This window comes from Diabrotica virgifera, chromosome 4 (assembly GCF_917563875.1).
Source record: "Diabrotica virgifera virgifera chromosome 4, PGI_DIABVI_V3a".
Classification (NCBI taxonomy): Eukaryota; Metazoa; Arthropoda; class Insecta; order Coleoptera; family Chrysomelidae; genus Diabrotica; species Diabrotica virgifera.
Window position 1 is genome coordinate 20,902,484 of NC_065446.1, and position 24,149 is coordinate 20,926,632.

Consider the following 24,149-nt stretch of genomic DNA (forward strand, 5'->3'; position numbering starts at 1 on the left):
CCGAAAGCCCTAGAAAGTCCAGAAGATGACTTCTCTTTCACTGACGTTGGGCACCAGCCCAGCTAAAAATGTTCGTATATATGACGTCAAACAAACGTCAACATTTTGGGAGAAGTTGCGTCAAAAGTTACATCAAATTTTACCTACAATATACGTATAAAAGTTACAGCGATGTTACGTAACAGTTTTACGTTATTTCTACGTAACCTTTTTAACGTCACATAAACGTCACTTTCTAGTTGAATTTTCGTTATAAATAATATATAAAAAGGACTTAAAATTATTGTGTAAACAAAACCACATACATGATGCTGACACATTTATTAAATATTTGAAATAAACATTTATTATATAGGTATTTGACTTTTATGTGAGAGTAAGATACAAAATTATTAATAGCTACTTTATATAATACATAAACATACCCTTAAAGTATTCTTCATTCTTAAAGTGTAAACTGCACACTTTCATATCAGGACTAGGCTCTTATCCCATTTTTAGAAGATATTTCCATATATTTCGTTTTTCAACTAAACTGCCATTGAATATAATTCTATCTTGTTTATTCTTTTTAGGGAAAGAATGAAACGATAAATTAATATTACGCTTTATCCAAGAATCACATTGAGGCACACAACAAAAATAATTTGATTTTTTTGCCATAACTCAATTAAAATAATAAACACATTTTAAGAACTGAAATGTAAGGTTATGTTATAATGTCTATTTGAAAGGTTCGAAATAAATACGCGATGGCGCTGCAGTCAACGAGATTGCCTTACGTGGCCTTACCTACCAAAAAGCCACGTTTTAGGGACGAATAAATTCATACGTATTATACATACCAAAGAGCCACGTTTCAGAAACGAATAAATTCATACGTATAATATACGTATTAAAATTTCGTATCAGTAACGTCATTTTTTGGTACATGTTACGTAACAATACACAAAAACCTAAATTTAACGTTAAGGTAACGTTACCTTGCTAGCTGGGAGGTGATCCGGGGGTCAGTTCTGATTGCTTAATCGTATTCAGTGACCCCAGAAACCCTCAAATAATAAATTTTGTTCCTTAGTATACTGATTCTGACTTTATTTTAATATTTATGCAATTTTGGATGCATTTTATGCACTTTACAGTGCAATTATGCATTTCCACCCATTTTTGAATAGTAAACTTTTTTCCTGACGTCATCCTGAACATAATGCAAGAAACTGCAAGTCTCTAGATGCTGTATTTAAAAATTTATTTATTTTGTGCTAAATGCCCTCGTCTATAACAATAACATAATAGTACATAATATTATCACAAATAGTATACATGCAAAAATCGACTTTTTTATCACTTTAAATATTTCACATCAAAATTCTGCTAAAAATCAAAATATTCAAAAATATATTTATATTTTTTTTATTTATTTTGTTTATATACATACAAAAGTTTAAGAGCGTAGGCGCAAATATTTTACCGCTAGCCCTACTTTTTCTTTCGTTCACGGCAAATTACGTGTAGTAAAATTCTCACTGTTATGGAGATGTAAACATCAGTTGACAACGACATTGTCATCATTAACTTAGAGATGGTTTTTGAACGTTCTTGGATAACCGTCACTTGTATAATCTCGTAAATCATTAATTCATTTAAATCATATGATTATTTTCTCACTAACTATGTATTCAGTGATTACAATAATTTATATACTATACAATAAAAACTAATAATCGAGAAAAGAGGAAAAGTGATAAAGTGTTTTTCTGAATAATATAGTGTTAATATGGATCGTTTTTGAACATCTTCAACACCAAAATACTTGGATCACAGAATATATCCTGGTGTATTCTCTGCTTTAATCTTCCATTAATAATAAACAATAAATAACTTTTTATTAATTTCATGTCTTAAATCAATTATTTATCAAATACACTATCAATACTATTTAATCAACGACTCAAAATGTTCCTGAAGCCTGCCATATATTTAATAGCGTTGTTTGTCACTGTCTTGTCACCACATTATTATCGATTGAGGGCGTTGTATGACCAAGATAGCGAATGTTCAATTTGTAAAATATCATCACGGACATGTATTTAAAAAAAATGAATACATTTAAATAGCATTGGATCTGAAAGTTCGTGCCTATCCCTTAATGCATGTGTTCGTTTTAACACTAATAAAGCTGAGTGGTTGATATGGATTTTATACGACATCTATACATTTTTAATAGATTTGTGTTAGTCGAAATTCTAAAGCGAAGTCTGCAGCTATATTTTCCTAGTATACCTTAACGTTATGACATTTAAGTTTTTTTCTATATATTTCTAAGACTGTGGTCTCCAATAAATGCCGTACGCTGCGTACGAGTCCCGTCGTATGTTGCGTTTGCATACTTAATACAATAAGTAATAGTTGCGGTCTGTTATCGTACTCCGAACATAGCATCAAACTGCTCTACACGCCTTCACAAGCACTGGTCACCAATAAACGCCGTATGCTGCCTAAACTATCACGCAGTAGGTTTGTACAATAAATAATGGATATGCTCTCTATTGGATGTCGAACGCAGTGTCGATCTGCTAAGAGCGACTTAAAATGTTGGAAGCAGCGTCTTTAGTTATTTTCGAGCATTGCAACGTACTTTTCTTCAGGATTTAAACCTAACGAAGTGAGTAAAACAAGACGCAGCAAAAAAAAGAACAAGACGAGTTGCTTATCAACAAGTATCGCACTTGACTGATAACGAAAATTATCGGAATGTTGTTGCCCACGAAAACGCTCTACCCAACCTACGGCATTTATTCCTGACCACATGACTTTGGACACGACTTACGGTGTTTATTGATAATCATGGCCTATGTTTTGTATTGACTACGTGAAGTTGCCGGTGACTGACAAAGGCTGTATGCAACGTCTAGCTTGACGCTGTGCGTAACCTACGGCATTTATCGGAGACCACAGCTTAATAAAATTGAAGCTTAAGCAGGTAATGTACATAGCACAAATTTATAATCTATCTACATAAGTCTTAAACTAGAGTCGCGTGATACGACTGTGCGTACGTATTTCAGGAATAACTCTTAATAGATAAGCGTGTATCAGTTCGTGTACTCATGGAAGCTCCATTGACGTGTGTACTATTTGTATATGTTCTAGACCTCACCTTTCCTCTTCGACGTCTTCTAATGTTGAAGAGTCCATAGACGACAGGGTTCATACAGGAGTTTGTACAGGCAAAGAGAAAGAGAAATTTTTGGACAAGTAAATCCACAGCTTCAGCGGAACTACGGTCGAACCAATACCTAAAAATAAAAAATAAATATTAGAAATAAGTTACAAATGCGAGCATTATCATAACGAAAACTTTGTTTAAGGTCAGCTAAGATCATTTTTACATTACTATATTTATATGCAATATGCATACACTTAACCTAACTTATATGAAAATGGAATCACTATGTATTTGAAATCTGCAGCTTTTGGAAGCTGTAGGTGTAAGTAGTTTAGTTGAACCGCTAAGAACAAAAGTTGCCGTGCCCAAGGACTATATAGCAGAAGACAGTTACGGGATCCCGAGCGAACCAGGAAGCACAAGATTGATCACGTAAATTGGTGTCTTCAAGAACAAGACTGGAACATTGGAAATTGGAAAAGTGTGCTTTTCCAAATGAAAGTAGGATATGTAAAATAGATAATTAACGAATTCGTGTACATATAGGACAAGGAAGACAAGCAAGAATGGAAACTGCTAGATTTGTTTACAAATATAAAAGAGGAAGGGTGACGTTCTGGGGAGGAATTATAATCGGTACTTCTTCTTCTTCATGTGCCGTGCCCGATTATCGAACGTTGGCTATCAAATTGGCTATAGTAATTTTGTTAACGGCAGCTCGGGAAAGGGATGCAGAGGATCTGTTATACCATTCTCTCAGGTTTTTAAGCCATGACGTTCTTCTTCGACCTGGCCCTCTTCTTCCGTCTACCTTGCCTTGTATTATTAAATGGAGTATATTATATCTCAGAGATGAATCAGAGATAAATGTGAAGAAGACCAGGATGAAACACAATTTGGCTTCAGAAATGGACTGGGAACCCGGGACGCACTTTTTGCACTAAATGTGTTATTGCAGAAATGCCGAGATCAAAGGAAAGACGTCTTTGCTGTATTTATTGACTATGAGAAGGCCTTTGATCGAGTACAACATCACAAATTAATTAAAATACTAAAGGATAAAGGAGTTGATAGTCAAGATGTACGAAACATAGAAAAATTATACTGGCGTCAAACAGCGACAGCTTGCATAAATGGAAAATCAACAGAAATATGCAAAATACAAAGAGGCGTCAGACAGGGTTGTATACTGTCCCCACTGTTGTTCAATTTGTATTCAGATAGAATATTTAAGGAAGCGCTGCATAATTTGGAATGGGGTGTGAAGGTTAATGGAATTCTGATAAATACAATCAGATATGCAGACGATACAGTTATTTTAAGTGATGATATGAATGGATTACAACACCTTTTAAATGCCATTGACAGAGTGGGAAGAGAGTTTGGCCTAAATATAAACTGTTCAAAAACAAAGTACATGGTATTTAGCCGTTTGGCCCATCAAGATTCACGGTTATATGTTGATGGTCATATGATTCAAAGAGTACCCAGTTTTAAATATCTTGGTTGCCATATTACTGAACAACTAGATCCAGATAAAGAGATAAAATGTAGAATCGAGATAGCCCGCACGACATTTTTAAAAATGAGGTCATTCTTCTGTAATGATACCTTGCAACTTCAACTTCGAAAGCGCATGATTAAATGCTACATTTGGTCAGTCCTCTTGTATGGTGTCGAAGCATGGACTTAAAAATATCCACCATTAACCGTTTGGAGGCCTTTGAAATGTGGCTGCACAGACGTATTCTAAAAATACCATGGACGGCTATGCTGACAAATGTGGCAGTCCTTAAGAGAGCAAATGCTACCCGTGAGCTGCTTGATAACATCAAATATAGAAAGATGGCCTATTTTGGACACGTAGTAAGGGGAGACCGGTATAATATTCTTCAACTTATTATGATGGGTAAAATCGAAGGACGCAGAGGAATTGGTAGAAAGCAGGCCTCTTGGTTGAAGAATATCCGGGAGTGGACAGGAATAAAGAAAGCAGAACACCTATTTAGAATAGCTCGAGACAGAGACAGTTTCGCCATGTTAATCGCCAACGTCAAGGGGACTTGATAGGGCACGTTAAGAAGAAGAAGAAGATATTATATCTCTCTGGGTGTCGCATAACATGGCCAAAATATTCAAGTTTTCGATTTTTAACTGTTCTGACGACTTCTGTGACTTTTCCCATCCGGTGCAAAACAACTTCGTTACGAACTCTATCCACCCAACTTATTCGTAGGATTCTTCGGTATACCCAAATTTCAAAGGCTTCCAATTTCTTGAGAAGAGTATCTGTTAAAGTCCAACCTTCGACACCGTACAAAAGAGTAGAGAACACATAACATCTCACTAATCTAATTTTAAGATTCAAAGTAATGTTGTTTCCACATAAAAGTTTCTTTATCTTAAAGAATGCAGCTCTGGCCTTCTCTATACGTATCCTAATTTCTTTGCTCATGTCCCAGTTCTCATTTAGATTACAACCAAGGTAGGTGATACTGTTAGTTCTTTCTAATTGTTCACCATAAGCTGTTACTACTTCCGGTTGTATTGGCGTCTTACTGACAACCATCACCTTGGTCTTTGCGGTGTTTAGCTTGAGTCCATATTCATCACACGTTGTGGTAATCCTATTAATCAGATGTTGAAGTTCTTCATAATTGCTCGCAATTAACACCGTGTCATCCGCATATCTCAAATTATTATTATTGACGCCATTCATTTTGATACCACATTGAGCATTATCCACTGCTTTATTGAAAACAAACTCAGAATAGATGTTAAATATTAGTGGGGACAAAATGCAGCCCTGCCTTACTCCTCTTCGTATTTGAAGTTATTCAGACGTGTCCCAGCCAATCCTGATGTTTGCACGTTGATGCCAGTAAAGATTTTTGATAATGCGTAGGTCTTTATCATCAATACCCACTTTCTGAAGAATAGCAATCATTTCCGTATGTTTTACCCGATCAAAGGCCTTCTCAAAGTCAATGAAACACATATAAACCGGATGTCCGACAATATACTCGGTTCAAAAACCCTTTAATTTTCATCCAATCAACTTTACCAGTTCACAGGTGTGTTGATTTGGTACTATAACCCGTAGTTAGGCTTCCGAGAGGTGCAATGAAAGAAAATTATATTTAGCTTTAATTCGCTTAAAATAATAAAAAATATCAGATGATTTCATATTCAGTTGGGTTGACTGTATAAGCTGAATTTACACGAAATATTATGATATTACTTAAGGGGTAGGCGCAAAATCTCGGACTAATGCATTTTAAATGCATTAGTTTAGCATCCGTTAAATGCATCTAGTATAGATGTTGCATTCTCGTAAAATCTTCTCTAAAATTAAATTGAAGAAATCTGTTAATAAAGAGTCACCTAGTCGCAGGCCTCTATTGGTTATAAAGCTATCTGAAATCCGTCCTTCTATCATAATTTTACTTTTAGTGTCACTGAGTATGCATTTAGTCAATCTTACTATTTTTGGTGGAAATTCAAAATATTCTAGCGTTTTATATACTCTACTTCTAAAATAAAAGTGTATACCATTTCTATTCAGTTACAATGCGAGGCAAAAAATGTCTTAATTTTTACTTAGATTAGAGAGCGCAACCAGCACTCTTATCGACGATTAACCTCTTGTTAGAGGCTCTTCAGAGAATGCATAGGTTGCTTTTCTCTAATCCAGTAAATTTTTAGACATATATTAGTCCCACACTGCAACTGAGGTGAATGGATTAGGTGACTAGCGTCATCTGGCAATTGAAAGATAAAGTTTTTCAATCCTAATAGCAACATAAATAATATTGAAAAATATTAAAAATATTACTAAAAGATTTTTAAATTGAAAACTTATTGGTATATTTCGCTGGTGACACCTCCAAGGCTTCTACAATTTGCAAGAAAAATGGATGCTGCAGTGATCTGTCAATGGAAAGATAAAGTTTTTCAATCCTAATAGCAACATTAATAATATTGAAAAGTATTAAAAATATTACTAAAAGATTTTTAAATTGAAAACTTATTGGTACATTTCCCTGGTGACACCTCGAAGGCTTCTACAATTTGCAAGCCAAATGGATGCTGCAGTTTATCTTTATTTTACTCTACTTCTTTTTATGCTATCGTACGCCTGTCTAAAATCAATAAATAACATATATTATGCTAGGTTGAATTCATATGAGCTAGATTAAATTTGTTTCATGGCAAAAATTTGGTCTATTACCGATCTGTGTGCTCTAAAACCCGCTTGATATTCACCTAATATCTGTCCCACCTTGACTTTACAGTACACGAACATACGGCAATACAATGCTTATGGGAGTTTTTAGCGCGGCGATGCCGACTTTCTTTAAAAGAATTTTCAATCGGACATTACCAAGGCCTAAAAATATAGGTCCCTAAAAATTTTAAATTAAAACTAACCCGTTACAGTCAAGTAAAACAATATTTTTCATTGTTTTTTTGTGAGTGATAGTCATTTTCGAAAAGTAATCAGCAATTTTATAATCGACATGCGTACTAACTTTTTTCGGTTAAGAATGTTAGAATATTCAACATTAAAAGTGGATGTTGTTCTATAATTGTTAATTTATGTACCTATTGACAGTACTGAAGTAATGTCAAAATATATTGTCAGTCAAGTTTAAGTAAAGTTTTATATTGTCCTACCAGGTCCTACAGTTGAGAATAAATAAAGTATAATTATTGATGGTCCGTTTACCTAAATTAAATTATAACAAAGAATATTAAATAAGCTTAAAATTATTACTGATAACATTGTATTGAGTAACTCATTGCTTATAGGGCTTTTCATCGATTGTCATTTGTTTCGAGCTTCTGTCATATGTTGTATATTCTGTGTATAAAATTAATACACACGGATTATACTACATATGACAGAAGCTCGAAACAAATGACTGATAATGAAAAGTCCTATTTGAAAAGTTTGGATCCTAATTGCAGTTTATTGTTATTCTTAATGACTGATTTGCAAGATGAAATTAATGTCATTTTAATGTATTTACATCCTACGACAGTAGCAGTGAAAGTGAGGAAGACGGGATTATAGAAAGAATCTAAAATATAATATATGGTTACCCATACTGAAAGAGGAAGTCAACAGAAAGAAAATACCACCATTAGTAAGTCAATAACTGATTAATATGTATTATTAATATTATTTATAATTGAAACATATTAAAGTCAGAATTTGGTATTAGTTTTTTGAAAGTAAATTAAATGTAAGACCAAATACTTATGATGTCGGGATAGTATCACGAGGTTTTTTCCTGGTTTTCCCTCGTGATTTACTATGGAATCTCTAACGCGAGAATTTTACTGTCATCGTTGCATTTGGTTGTCTTTTTAAAGACAGATCACATGCTATGATATTTTCTGTGAGAGATATTCTTGAGTTGGGATTGATTTCATGTAATCGAATGAACTATCTTTTAGTAAAGTCGTCCCAGGAACGCAACTCATAAATATTGACGATATAATTTTAAAGTCTTCTACTTTAAAATGTATAATATACGTCTGAATTGCCAATATAAATGAGTCAGATTAAATAAATTATTAGAAGAATTTTTTTACTTAGCAACAACATTTTTGTTTACTTTAGTAGTATTTTGTATTTTGACAACGAAACCCGATTTGGGCTTCGAAACGTTAATAAAATCTTTTTTTGGTAAAATTGTAGCTTATTTCCCATTATAAATAGTTGATTCTAAAATATATAGTTTAAATGTATTTTAATTATTTCTGTAGGTACCTACGTATTTATTAAGGTTTAACATATTTATGCGCTTAAATATATTATTATATAAATGTTTTATACAAAATTATTTTTATTTTGTTCACATAAATTCATTTTCCGAAGAAAAAAAATATTTTAGAACCCCTGACAGCCACAAAATATCAATAATATTAATTCCTAAGTTATTAATAGTTATCCTATAGAAAAAAGTATGTTTGCTTAAAACCTGTTTCTGATAAAATTTGGCACCACTGTTGGCCATAAGAACCTGTGCTGTAAAGTCAAGGTGGGACGCACAATAGACAATTTTCAACTTTGGTTTTAATTTTATTTCTAATTAATATCGCCAGAATCTTATATACTGTATCTTGTAGAGCTATTCCCCTGTAATTTATACATTCTCTAACATCTCCTTTTTTATGTACAGGACATAGGATAGCTTGTTTCCACTGTTTGGGTATTTTTTATTTGATCCACACTTCACATATTTACTCAGTGATTTCTTCTTGAAGCCCTTCGCCACCGTCTTTTAAAAACTCTGCAATGATACTGTTTTATCCCGGTGCTTTTTTGTTTTTCAAGTTTTTTAGGATATCTACAGGGTGGGGCATTAGTGTGACAAAGTCCAATTACTCGTTTGCCGTAAGAGATACGAAAAAAAGTTATTTAGGTAAAAGTTGGGGCACACATAGTATCATATTTTAAAAATATTTTCAAATATACAGGGGCGTCCGTATTGACAGGGTGACACAAACTTATGTTTTTTTAAATGGAACACCCTATATATTTTTACATTTTTAAATTCTCCTCGATGTTTCCTTTCTTAAAATATATGGTTTTGTAATATTATACGAGGTAGTTTAAAAGTTAATTAAGTTTTTTTGTTAATTTCGTAGCAAAATCTACACCCTGTAGAATTGTAGTTATTTGACATCAAATTTTCTATTTACATTCAAACGATTTTTAGTATAGTCTACTACTGTTAATCATTAATAGTATAGCGAAATGTTTAATTTTAGTATACAGGGTGGGTCGAAACTCGGAATGAGTATTTTCTGAGTTTTCTTAAACGGAACACCCTGTATTTTAGTATTGTAATGAAATTATATTTTATGGTACTTTTTTATTTCTTAAGCATTCCCTATACCTAAGTGCTTTAATTTGTAAGTTATGCGTCATTCTTTAAGCAAACATTAATTGCAACAAAAATTACGTAAAATTTCATTAGGTAGCCGTGAAAATATCCAATCAAAAGTAATTTTTCGAAAAAAAAATACATAATAATCTAGCCTGATCCTTAATTTATTAATATTGGATGAGATATCTAAATACATTCGTAGTTAAGGTTGTTGGTGCTTAAAATATGAATCAAACATACAAAATTCTGCCTAGTTGGCTATGACACAAAATTTGCTTAAACATTTGACATTATGCTATTTATATAGTTTCAGTTGATTTAATACTATTACTAATATTAATTTTTCTAATGAGGAACGGATTAAAATGGCTTTGTGCTAGGAGAGTATAACAAAAATGAGCTACTTGCAATAAAAATTTATCATCAGCAATTCCCTGATAGACGACAACCAAAAAGAGAAACTTTTGAAAGTATACTAAAACGGTTTCAACAGACTAGATACTTAGATTGTAAGAACAATTGTACTAATATGCAAATCCTCAGTGACATTAAGGATTACATTTAATTGCTGTTTTCTTCACTTACAATAGTTTTTATTCGAGCAGATTTATCATAATCTAAGTGATCAGTCCGTTGAAACTGTTTTAGTATATTTTTAAACGTTTCTCTTCTTAGTTGTCGTCTATCAGGGAATTTCTGATGAAAAATTCTTATTGCTAGTAGCACATTTTTGTTATATTCCACTAGCACCAAAATCTTATTAATCAGTTTCTCATAAGAAAAATACATATTAGTAATGGTAACAAAGCAACTGGATCTATAAAAATAGTGTAATGTCAAATTTTTAAGGAAATTTAGTGTCATAGCCGACTAGATAGAATATTGTATGTTTTTATTAATATTTTGCGCACCAACAACCTTAACTACGAATTTATTTGGATATTTCATCCAATAGTACTAAATTAAGGATCAGACTAGATTATGATGTATTTTCTTTTCCAAAAATTGTTTTTGATTAAATATTTTCACGGCCACCCAATAAAACTTCACGTAATTTTTCTTACAATTAATGTTTGGCTTAAAGAATCACGAATAACTTACAAATTAAAGCACTTAGGTATAGGGAATGCTTAAGAAATAAAAAAGTATCATAAAATATCATTTCATTACAATACTTAAATACAGGGTGTTCTATTTAAGAAAACTCAGAAAATACTCATTCCGAGTTTCGACCCACCCTGTATACTAAAATTAAACATTTCGCTATACTGTTAATGTTCAACAGTAGTAGACTATATTAAAAATCGTTTGAACATAAAATAATAATTTGATGTCAAATCACTAAAATTCTACAGGGTGTAGATTTTGCTAAGAAATTAACAAAAAAACGTAATTAACTTTTAAACTACCTCGTATAATATTACAAAACCATATATTTTAAGAAAGGAAACATCGAGGAGAATCCAAAAATGTAAAAATATACAAGGTGTTCCATTAAAAAAAAACAAAAGTTTGTGTCACCCTGTCAATAAGGACGACCCTGTATATTTAAAAATATTTTTAAATTATGGTACTATGTGTGCCCCAACTTTTACCTAAATAACTTTTTTTCGTATCTCTTACGACAAATGAGTAATTGGACTTTGTCACACTAATGCCCCACCCTGTATGATCTCTTTCTTGGTAGGTTCTTCTTCATTCACATTTGGGTCTCTTTCTTCTCCGTATGGTAGTTGCATTTTTCTCTATTTCATCTTGGTCGTCTGTGCATAATATGTTCTCGAAATAATTGGCTCATCTTCTTAATTTTTCATCTATTCCACCTATCAGATTTCCCTCTTCGTCTTTATAATATCTTGATGTGATTTTGTACTGGGTTCGGTCTCGTTTTATTTCTTGGAGAAATTCCTGACTTGTTTATTTAAAAAATCTTATTTGAAATTGAAAATGGTTATTCATTTTTGATTTTCATTTACTCTGTGTGGAGTATGAAGGGAACCATTCTCGTTGGAACTTTACCGCGCTGAGCAGATGGGACGTGAATTGTAAATTGTAGAATTCCCTCATCTTCCTTAGTCTCAGCATCCGTATGGCTTGCAAATTGTAGAAGCCTCGGAGGTGTAACCAGAGAAGGTTCCCATTGTTTTCATTCTGATGGGATGTAGAATAGCATTATGTTGTTTTATATGCCATTAGAGTGAAAACTTAGTCTTTTTGTTAGCAGTTGCCGCTAGGGCATCTATGCCATTTCGTTCGTTGCAATCCGGGACTGCACGCTGGGGTTTGTTTTGGTTGGATCGGGGAGAGCAACATATGTGCCTCCTGATGAGAGACTAATAAGTTTCGAAACCGGTAGAGGTGCTTGCAGCACTCTCTGATTGGACTAGAATATGGTTCGGCTGTATTTTCGTTTTGCAACGAAATTGAAAATGGTTATTCATTTTTTAAAAAATCTTCTTCAATGCGGTCTAATTTCTGCTATAAATTTAACCGCTTCTTTCTTCTGCAGATCTTCTTTGCTTCCCATCTTTTTTCAGCATAAGCTTGTTTACTTTCTTCATTATTTCTCATTATGCTGTTTATTCTGGCTTTATTTCGTTCTCTAATTGCTTTCTTACAATCCTCATCATACCAGTCTGTTTAATTACTTTGTCTTTTTCTTAATAATACTGAGTCGGCTGCCTCTTGAATGTTTCCCCTCAGCTGTACTCATCTGCTTTCTTTATCATCTACTGTTGTCTGACTTTCCAGTTTCTGTTCAATTTACTGCTTAAATTTTTTCTTAACCTCTTCATTCTAAAGTAGTGCACCGTTATATCTTTTCATTTTTGTACAACTAGTCTTATGAATTGCGGGAGTTATTTGCTCTATTTTGACATTGACCAAAAAGTGAGCAGAATTTGCATCTGCACCTTTATAACTTCGGCTATCTTTTATGGCTCTCGTATGTTTGGCTACTATTAGCAAATTATCTATTTCATTTACTGTTGGTCCATCCGGTGATTTGGTACTATAACCTGTAGTTAGGCTCCGTAGAGGTTCAATGAAAGAAAATTGAATTTAGCTTTAATTCGCTTAAAATAATAAAAAATATCAGATGATTCCATATAATATAAGTTTGGTTGAGTGTATAATCTGAATTTACATGATATAAGGGGTAGACGCAAATCTCGGACTAATGCATTTTAAATGCATTCATTTTATTTTCGAATCCTGAGAAAATTAATGAAATTTTTTGAAAAATTTAAACGCAGTATAAAAGATTAGGTTATTACTGAGATCAGAACGTCCCCGAAAACTTGTATTTTCATAAGTTACAGAGTTAAAAACAAAAAAAAAATTGGAATAAATCCTTTGTAAAAGGTATAAAATTTATTAAAATCCCTAAAGGGCTACATCAGAACAAAACGTTTTCGATTTTATTACAAAATCATCATCAGTGTAAGACCTAAAAGTAAGTATAACCTATTTTATTAATGTAAAATTGATATTTAAATTCTGACTAAGGTTTAAAACAAGCGGTTATACTCACAGTCTGGATGCTAGCTGAGCCACCAAAGAAATATAGGGGTAATAACCCTTCAAATATAAAATGTATGCTTTACAGATGCATATTTACTTAAAATGCCTTGTGATGGGCAAAAGGCAACAGGAATAATGCCCTAAGGTAAGGTATTTAAATTCCCAACATGTGGGATGCAAAAAAAATTTGAGTTTACATTTCGATGACTTTATGGCAACTGAACGAAAGTTGAGTGATGTTGCTGAAAGGTGTCAAAGATCAAACCGAACAAAGTGACATAATGGTTACCATGTATTGTTCGGTTTGATCTTTGACACCTTTCAGAAACATCACTCAACTTTCGTTCAGTTGCCATAAAGTCATCGAAATGTAAACTCAAATTTTTTTGCATCCCACATGTTGGGAATTTAAATACCTTACCTTAGGGCATTATTCCTGTTGCCTTTTGCCCATCACAAGGCATTTTAAGTAAATATGCATCTGTAAAGCATACATTTTATATTTGAAGGGTTATTACCCCTATATTTCTTTGGTGGCTCAGCTAGCATCCAGACTGTGAGTATAACCACTTGTTTTAAACCTTAGTCAGAATTTAAATATCAATTTTACATTAATAAAATAGGTTATACTTACTTTTAAGTCTTACACTGATGATGATTTTGTAATAAAATCGAAAACGTTTTGTTCTGATGTAGCCCTTTAGGGATTTTAATAAATTTTATACCTTTTACAAAGGATTTATTCCAATTTTTGTGATTGATGGTATACAGCCAACTACAGGAAAACTTTTCTTTCCTTGTGGATTTTGTAAAAAAAAAATAGTATGAATTTAATTTCAAATATCTCACTCGGAAGAAACTTTTTGTTTATTCTAAGGGACTTTTGGCCGTCAGTAATATTGTAGTCTTTCATTCTACGTTTAAATTTTTTACAAATATTTATTAATTTTCTCAGGATTCGAAAAAAATTAATGCATTTAAAATGCTTTAGTTCGAGATCTTGCGCCTACACCTCAAGTCAAAAATTCGGTTTTAAAATTAAGCTAATTTTTTTTCACGCTCCTGCGATTCAAACTAAAAACCATATTGGAGCCCAAGCGAGGTTTTTTGCAGTTACTCGAGCGCGTCAGATTATTACATGGGAAGAAACCTTGTACCCTGAAAATATACCTCTACCATATATTGGCTCTTAATGAAAAGGAGTTTGATAAGGGGAGGGGGCGAAAAAAAATCTATCCTTAGAAAAACTCGAAATCGTCAGATTAAAATAAGGTAAGTTAAGTACATGAAAAACAGTGTAGATTTCAAAAATCCGACGATTTGAGCGGGGCATAAGGAAATAGGTGAGTCCCAAAGTGTCACAAGAAAAAGGCGAATATTTCGCGAAATGAATGACAGATCGAAAAACTAAAAGATACGTGCTCAATATTTTTGAAAAATCTATCGAATGATACCAAACAAGACTTCCCACGGAGAGGGACGGGGGTAAATTTAAAATTTTAAATACGAATCGCGCTATATTTAGCGAAATGAACATCATGACCCCCAGGGAGGTAGGTCACTTTAAAATCTTAAATGGGAGCCCCAATTTTTTTTTGCAGATTTGGATTCCTTACGTAAAAATAAGTAAATAACTTTTATTCGAGACATTTTTCGAATTATGGATAGTAGCGCTATAATCTAAAAAAACGATTGTTGGAAATGGAAAATTAACTTAAAAATGGAAAGTCTCCACTAAAATGGAAAACTTTACTTAATTTTTTTGGCTTTAGGACCTACTCTTCACAACTCAGAGGTCCCCATAACGCTCGAGTGACTTCACATTTAGCATACTTTGCTCCCCTACCATAAAAAGCTATTATTTCAGATAATTAAATCTGAAAATAAAAATGTCATCTCACACCCACAACCGGAACTAAATCAGCGTACTGTCAAAAGAGCACATAAACAAATGAAGAATAACAAATCAGGAAAGTATGTTATAAACGTGAAAATTTTGAATTATGAAGGAAAAATAAACACCGGGTCCCTGGTATATAACTGAAATAACAGTTAGGTGAAACTTTTTAATCCTAAAAAAGTACACAATCTGTTCACCGGTTTGTTGCACAAGTATGACTTTATTCATGAATTATTTTTTTATATTACGTTTCTTTCCTACTCTCAAAAACAAAAACGATGACAACTTGAACCGCCTGTCTATCACAATAGCATAAATCGTTAGCAAAAGGCCACACGGGCGATAATTTACGGCGCCGTAAAGGCAGTAAACCTGACGAGGCATTTGACTAACCAATTGTAGATGAAATAGGGAGTTAGTCAACCAATGTCTGGTGTTTACTGCTCTTACGGCGCCGTAAATTATCGCCCGTGTGGCCTTTCGCTTAGCGTACGTTCAGAGTGGACGAGCAAAGAGCAAAGAGCAAAGAGCAAAGAGCAAAGAGCAAAGAGCAAAAAGTGCACGTTCAGAGTGGAGCGAAGAAAGAGTGCGAGCAAAGAGCAAAGAGCAAAGAGCAAAGAAGTGCTAATAGCGGGTAGTTACGCTCGAGGAGAGTTTAGTTATTTTCCACTCGGCAGTATGGATAGGAGCGGTAGGATATTTGCTCTTTACTCTCACAGTAGTCCATGTAGTGAGACCGCTCCCGTCTGAAAAAAATTTCCGATTCGGTCTCTTTGTGGATTCCTATTTAAAAATATTTTAAAATTTCCTTTAAACAAATCTGAAGGGTGCCGGGCGGAATTTTTGGGCAGAAATTGTTTAAACAATTTTTTTTAAACAAATACAAAAGATCATGTTTTTTGCTCCGGAACATATATATTTTTAAGTTTTGTGGGTCATTCTAAACAAGAAAGGTATCTTGTAAATAATGTTCTCAAAAATTGATAGTTTTCGAGTTATAGGCAATTTAAAATCTGAAAAATGCGAAAATACGCACTTCGAGGCCTAAAAACTCATATTTAAATTAGTATTTTTGAGGTTGCCAGATACTTAAATTGAAGTTTAAACATTGAGCTTCAAGACTCTGAAGAGTGATCGCGTCTAACCTTAATTTATACCGTTGTTTTTTAATTGTTAAATATGCGTGTTTATCCGTTTTTTTTGCCGGTGCGGCGCGCTCTATTTCAAAAATCTCCTATTTTCCTCCGAAAATTATTTTTTCTGGATTTTTTGGGATTTTCTAAATAAAATAAATTTCTCAAACGTTAACAGTTTTAAAGTTATAAGCGATTTAAAATCCAAAAATGAGTTTTTTATTAACTTATAACTTTAAAACTATTAACTTTTGAGAAAAATGTCAAGAAACTTATTTTATTTAGAATATCCCAAAAAATCTGGGAAAAATAATTTTCGGAGGAAATAGGAGATTTTTGAAATAGAGCGCGCCGCACCGGCAAAAAAAAACGGATAAACACGCATATTTAACAATTAAAAAACAACGGTATAAATTAAGGTTAGACGCGATCACTCTTCAGAATCGAAGCTGAATGCTTAATCATCAATTTAAGTATCTGGCAACCTCAAAAATACTAATTTAAATATGAGTTTTTAAGCCTCGAATATGCGTATTTTCGCATTTTTCAAATTTTAAATCGCCTATAATTCGAACACTATTAATTTTTGGGAAAAATTACAAGATACCTTTTTTGTTTAGAATAAACCAAAAAACCTAAAAATATATGTTCCGGAGCAAAAAAAACGTGATCGTTTTTATTTGTTTAAAAATAGTTATTTATGAAACAGTTCGTGAAGTATGCTTTTTGCGAACGCACGCGATGTTTAGAGCACGAGCGACAACGGAGCGAGTGCTATACATCGCTTAAGTTCGCAAAAAGTACTTCACGCACAGTTTCATACAATATATTATCTATGATGAACAAGTAAAAAAACTGTCACTCTTTGTCACTGGAATTTATTTCTATTCTACAATTTTTAGAACTTTGACATTTAAAAATTCTAACTTCTTTCAAACCACAAAACTGTCAAAACTTTTGTCGTAATTTATTGCTCATTATGTCATCACCATGACAACGCCAAAGTTAAGGATATTTGATTATATGAAAGTGTGTTAAAAATGTGCGAAAAAGTAAGTCCCATTTAAAATACATTGTTACTTCACGCTCACTTTAAACACTTCACGCACTGCTATCTATAATCACAGTTTTCACAAACTAAAAACTTACGCATAATATAACATAGAGTAGATAAAATTGTTTAAACAATTTCTGCCCAAAAATTCAGCCCGGCACCCTTCAGATTTGTTCAAAGGGGACATTTTTGAATAGGAATCCACAAAGAAACCGAATCAAAAATTTTTTCAGACGGGAGCGGTCTCACCACATGGACTAAAGAGTGCGAGCGGAGAAATCAAACTTGTTTGGTTTCGCCGCTTTGCTCTTTGCTAGCACTCTGTGTACCTCCGTTTCCCAGTAGTAGTTTGATTTCTTCGCTTTGCTCTTTACTCTTTGCTCTTTGCTCTTTGCTCGTCCACTTTGAACGTACGCTTAGAGTAGAGAGAATTTTACACTTCCACTTGGAAGTGTAAAATTCTCTCTACTCTAAGCATACATCAAACAGTGAGAGACATAATAATGACAGTGATCTGTGATTGATTGGTCTATTGCAGTGGTTTTCAATGTTTTTGAGCCATGTACCACCAAAATGCTGATAATTATTTTTGGTACCACCTAACTGAAGTATCTATGGAGGTAGGTAATTTAATTAACTACAAATATGCTGGATTTTGGCTGTGGTTTCGCGTTTTGTGTACCACCGCACCTAATGAAATGTAGCACCAGTGGTACATGTACCACAGTTTAAGAACCCCTGGTCTATTGTATGTTCTTCAAGTTATACTTCTTTAGGCGCGTTGGGAGTAAATTTATATGTGCACGAATTCATCAAAATTCTTGGTCCTGGGCGCACCTGAAACGTTAAACGTGCACTGATTGAGTATTTACAATGACCTGTCAATAATTGTTCAATATGTCGGTTATGGGCAAATAAATGTTGTGTATACTAGTTTTTATTGTTGTGAGGGCAGAGAAAAAGCAAGATTATAATTGTAGTGACTTTTTAAATAATTTTTAAAAGCAACAGGTTGGTACGTAATTGTAAATGTTTCAGTATCGTAATAAAAAATTACATAGGTACCTACTTATTTGAAAGATGTAAAATAAACCCACCTAGTATGTAATGCTTTGATTTACATAATTCGATTACCAACAAAATTTCTACCAGTATTCATCTAATGTTGTTTTCTTATTCTATGTTTTTTTTTTATTTTAATATTTCAATTCCACAAAAATCAAACTAATTTGGTTAAATTCAGAACTGTCAAAAGTTTAAAACGTTCAGTTGGTCTATCTTCCAACATGGTGCATATGTCTCCGTAGCCAAAATCTAAAGATGCTTGAATTTTAAATCTAATCGCACACGCGGGTTTAATCCCCAATACAAACTTTTATTTTTTTATTTTTTATACATTTTATGATTGTAAGTATATTATTATATATATTTTTTTCAGAAAATATGTATTTAGTTAACATTTTTTTTAACAATTATTGTTCAGAAATAAGTTTAGTGGCATTTTTCAATGTGTTTGCGTGTGTTTTATTCTTTTATTTTTTTTAATTTTTGGTACCTATTGTTTTAATAATTTTTTTTTGAAAAGTAGTAACTATTAAAATTAGTTTAATATTTAAATAAAATATAAATAAATTGTTTCAAGTATATTAATTTCGTTGAAATTATAATAATAGAAGTATAACTTCTTACATGCGTACAAAGTACACACACATTCTTTTTTTTACAGTGTTTGTAGTTAACCCGGGAACAGTCGCGCTCATTTCTGTCACACGATCGGTCGCTCGTTAGATTATATCTAACAATACATATTTAAAACAAAATTTTATTTTATAGTATTTTCATTTACTTCATTAGCGCTACAACCCTGGGTTGGTCCTGGCTGACTGTACAACTTTCCTCCAATTTGTTCGGTCTTCCATCAACCTAAGGTCAAATAGGATGTTCATTTTTCGGAGATCTGCTTGGATGTTATCTCTCCATCGCATTCTGGGACGTCGGAGTGCTCTTTTGCCTGTAGGAATCTCCTTCCATACCAGTCTTACAAGTCTCTCGTTATGAAGTCTGTGCACATGGCCTGCCCATCTTAGTTGCTGTGATTTAATTTCTTGGACAATATCGGTGTCATTGTAGAGATCTTTTAATTCGAAGTTGGTTCTGATCCTATACTGGTTTGTGTTAATGTCGTGGTGAGGTCCGAACATTTTTCTAAGTATTTTTCGTTCAAAACGTCTGAGATTTTCTTCGTTTGATTTGGTCATGATCCACGTTTCGCAACCATATGTTAATACAGGTCTGACGATGGATTTATAGATTTTGATCTTGGAACTTCTTGTAAGATTTTTTGGTTTTATAAGATTATCCAATGCGAATAGACAGCGATTTGCTGATTGGATTCTGTCTTCTATTTCTTCAGTAACATCGTTGTCAGCTGTGATTACGGCCCCCAGACACTTAAAACGTTGTACTCTTTCGAAATTGAAGGTGTTGACCGTCACATTTTGTCCTATCTTGTCTCTTCGTGTCGTTCTATTTATACATATACCTCAGCCCTACTTCGCTTGTTGCTCCTTCCACCTTGTTGAAAATGGCTTTTGTGGATAGGATGGAGTCTCCAACGAGATCAATGTCATCTGCGTATGCTAGTAATAACTTGGGACCTTGAACCGATAGCAGTACTGTTTTTATTTCGGCCAACCTCATGGCTTTCTCTAAAACAAGGTTAAAAAGTAGTGGAGAAAACGCATCACCCTGTTTGAGGCCACTGTTGATTTCGAAGCTGTCAGATACTTTATTATTTACACGTACTTTTGATATTTCACCTTCCATACAGATTTTAGTCATCCGAATGAGTTTCTTTGGTATTGAGAACTCCGCCATGGCATTCCATACTTGGCTTCTTTCTACGCTGTCATATGCATGTCGAAAGTCTATGAACAGATTGTGTATGGGTCTGTTATACTCTTATCCCTTTTCTAGAAGCTGTCTCAGCGTGAATAGTTGATCTATTGTGGATCTGTTTACCCTAAAACCGGCTTGATATTCTCCTAGGATATTTTCAGCATAAGGGGTTAGTGATTGACTAAGAATGATTGAGAGGATTTTATATGCCGTGTTTAAGAGTGAAATTCCTCTGTAATTCACGCATTTTGTTTTGTCCCCTTTTTTGTGGATGGGCGCTATGATGTTTTCCTTCCATCTTGCTGGTATCCTTTCTTCTAACCATATCTGTGTTATTAATTGGTGGATTTGGCGATGTAGTGTTTCTCCACCATATTTCAGAAATTAATAATAATAATAATAATAATAATGACTTCCTGTGGGAGTTTTTTGTCAGTTCTTCTATCAGGCGCGGCCCCCTGCGAATGGGGGATACTTTCTGGGTATTCGTAGCGCCAATACCCAGAGAGTAGCAGGGATACTTGCCGTGGAACAAAAACTGACACCTGGCAGTAGGTATAAAATGCACACCCATTAATATGGAGAATTATGGTTTATGTTTAGGATCGCTGCCTGGGGATCGCCAGGGCACGTCTGGAGCCGGCGCTGGACGTGACAGCATGCGAGACGTCGGTGGCAGGGTGTTGAGGAGGCGGGCCCCTGTCACACAAACAGCTACAGCCCAACAACAACAACAACCACAAGCGAGCCAAACAACAGCAAGAGCTCCACTCGCTGAAGGTGCTGCGCTGGAACGTCAGCCGGCGCTCACTCAAGCGGGACGACCGAGGCAGCGCATGAAATGGACTGTGTCCATTAACGAAAGCATTTTGCGCTCCTATTATAAGGTGACAAACCTCGGTCAAGAAACGATCGGCTACAGACAACAGCTGTATACCGAATTTTGCAGGGAGTACCCAGATATTCAAGTATCGGAGCAAAGAGTATCAGATCAATACCGGGTAATCATAAGAAACAACCTTATCCCAGAGACTAGACGCAATACGATCAAAAGCGAAGTCGAACGGGAGATTAATAACCAAGAGCTAGTTATAGATCAAGTCCCTGATGCAGGTCTTGATGAGCAGATTCCTGAGATTCCTATAGCAGAAACTCAACCTGACAATACAGAGCAGGAAAACAACGAGTTGCGCGATAGTCTAGCAAACGAAATGGCTCGTGCTGTACAAGAGTTTAATGGAACAAATCCACTTAGCAGACCACCGCTACCACGAATAAACTCTTGTAAGAAACTAGGTGCGCTGTTACAAATTGTAAACACTGAAGTCCTACCCAACTATGTCGTAGAAGCCCACTCATTGGAATATCTGCATATGCTAATCTACTGTGCAGCAACAGCAATTGCTAATGTAATGGGCGTTAAGATCAGAACAAGAGGGGGTACTAATAACGGAAGGACTTGTAACAGGACTGCGCCTTGGGAAAAAAGACTTCTCGGAAAAATTGAATTACTGCGTAGGGATATTGGTCAAGTAACAGAATATATAAGAGGTGTAACAAGTAGAAAAGTCATTAAGAGAGCTGAAGAAATAATGCGGAGCACTGCAAGACACTCGAGATACGATCCGGAAAATAACACAGCCCAACAGTGTCTGGATACATTAAAACAAAAACTCTCCGTCTATTCAGGTCGATTAAGAAGGTATAAAGTTAGTAACAACCGAAAATGTGACAATGCACTTTTTGAGAACTCTGAGAAGGCGTTCTACCGAAAACTCAATTCCACCGTAGAAAGTGTCGACAAGTCTTACCCAAGCCAAGAAGAGATTCATGAGTTTTGGGGAAATCAACTTTCCACACCAGCTGCTCTTAACAACAATGCTGGCTGGATAGAAGATACGACGCAGAACTGTCGCCACTATGTCACAGCTAACTACGAACCATTCACTACCGATGAGGTCTCAAATATCATCAAAGAGCTTCATAACTGGAAATCTCCTGGACCAGACGGAGTTCAGAACTTCTGGCTTAAGAAGTTTTGGAGTATTCATGAGTGCTTGTCAACATTAATTAATCATGTTATTTCTAACCCGCAGGAAATACCATCATTTCTAACTCAGGGAACCACTTATTTAATACCGAAGGACCAAAAGAACACCCAAGATCCAGCCAAGTACCGCCCAATTACTTGTCTTCCAACTTTGTATAAACTGGTCACATCCTGTATAACCCGGCGTATCTACCAACACTGTGCTCTAAACAATATCATAGAGCCTCAACAGAAAGGATGCGCTAAGGGTTCTATGGGTTGCAAAGAACAACTGATCATCGACTCAGTCATTTCTAACCAGGCATTCACCAAAAAAAGGAACCTCTTTACTGCCTTTATTGACTATAAAAAGGCCTTTGATTCAGTGCCGCATGAATGGCTTATAGATATATTGAGAATATACAAAGTCGATGATAACATAGTGACTTTTTTAAGGCATATAATGACAAGTTGGAAGACTAAAATTCACCTCCAAATACCTGGTGAAAACAATATCGAAACGGAAAATATCGCAATCAACCGGGGCCTGTTTCAAGGAGACTCGCTGAGTCCATTGTGGTTCTGTTTGGCTATGAACCCTCTATCACAGCTATTAAATTCCACTGACTCAGGTTTTAGCATTAAAAACAACAATACTGTAGTAGCGAAGCTTAATCATCTGTTGTATATGGATGATTTGAAATTACTGGCTTCTACTCGAGATAATCTAGAAGAAATGCTAAAAACAGTAGAAACATTCTCTAATGATATTAATATGCACTTTGGACTAGACAAGTGCCGCGTTTTAAATATAGTCAGAGGAAAGATACAGCCCGGTGGATTCGATATGCAAAATGGCCAGAACATCGAGGCCATGGGTGAAAATGATATATACAAATATCTTGGAGTAAAGAAGGCGCGGAAAATTGACCATAAGCAAATGAAAACTGAGATAACTACTGAGTTTATACGAAGGATAAAACAGCTGCTTCGTGCACAGCTTAACAGCAAAAATTTGTTTAAGGCACTAAACACCTACGCTTGTTCCGCGCTTAGCTATTCATTTGGTATTGTTAAGTGGACAAAAACAGATATAGAAAATCTTCAGCGAAAAGTACGAACACACCTCACAAAGGCACAAAAACACCATCCTAAAAGTGCAGTAGAAAGAACGACATTACCACGGAATCTAGGAGGAAGAGGACTTATGGATATAGGTGAGCAATTAGATAAACAAATTGCTAATTTAAGATCTTATTTTCAGATGCAAGCTGAGACATCTACTCTACATCGCGCTATTTGCGCAGTAGATGACACAACACCGATCAAACTGAGGGAACCAGAAATGCGCATAAACCACCTCAATAAAGACGAAAAAATGCGCGCCTGGATGGGTAAACCTCTGCACGGGCGACATCCCAATGAGGTCAGCCAAGACTATGTCGACAATACAGCGTCGAACTATTGGTTGACAGCAGGAAAGATGTTCCCTGAAACGGAGGGTTCATTACTGGCCATTCAGGATCAGGTTATACCAACCAG

The 24,149-nt window shown here is 34.5% G+C and overlaps 1 protein-coding gene across 2 annotated transcripts in view; it reads right to left on the reverse strand.

The window, feature by feature from the left end:
• Positions 1–1,130: 1,130 nt before the first annotated feature.
• Positions 1,131–24,149, reverse strand: part of LOC126882946 (adipokinetic hormone/corazonin-related peptide receptor variant I) — an 815,905-nt gene continuing 792,886 nt past the window's right edge. For both annotated transcript variants that reach the window (XM_050648023.1, XM_050648024.1), the window contains exon 7: positions 1,131–3,299. In XM_050648023.1, coding sequence (XP_050503980.1) covers positions 3,065–3,299 — 235 coding nt within the window. In that variant the 3' untranslated portion in view covers positions 1,131–3,064. The remainder of the gene's footprint in view (positions 3,300–24,149) is intronic.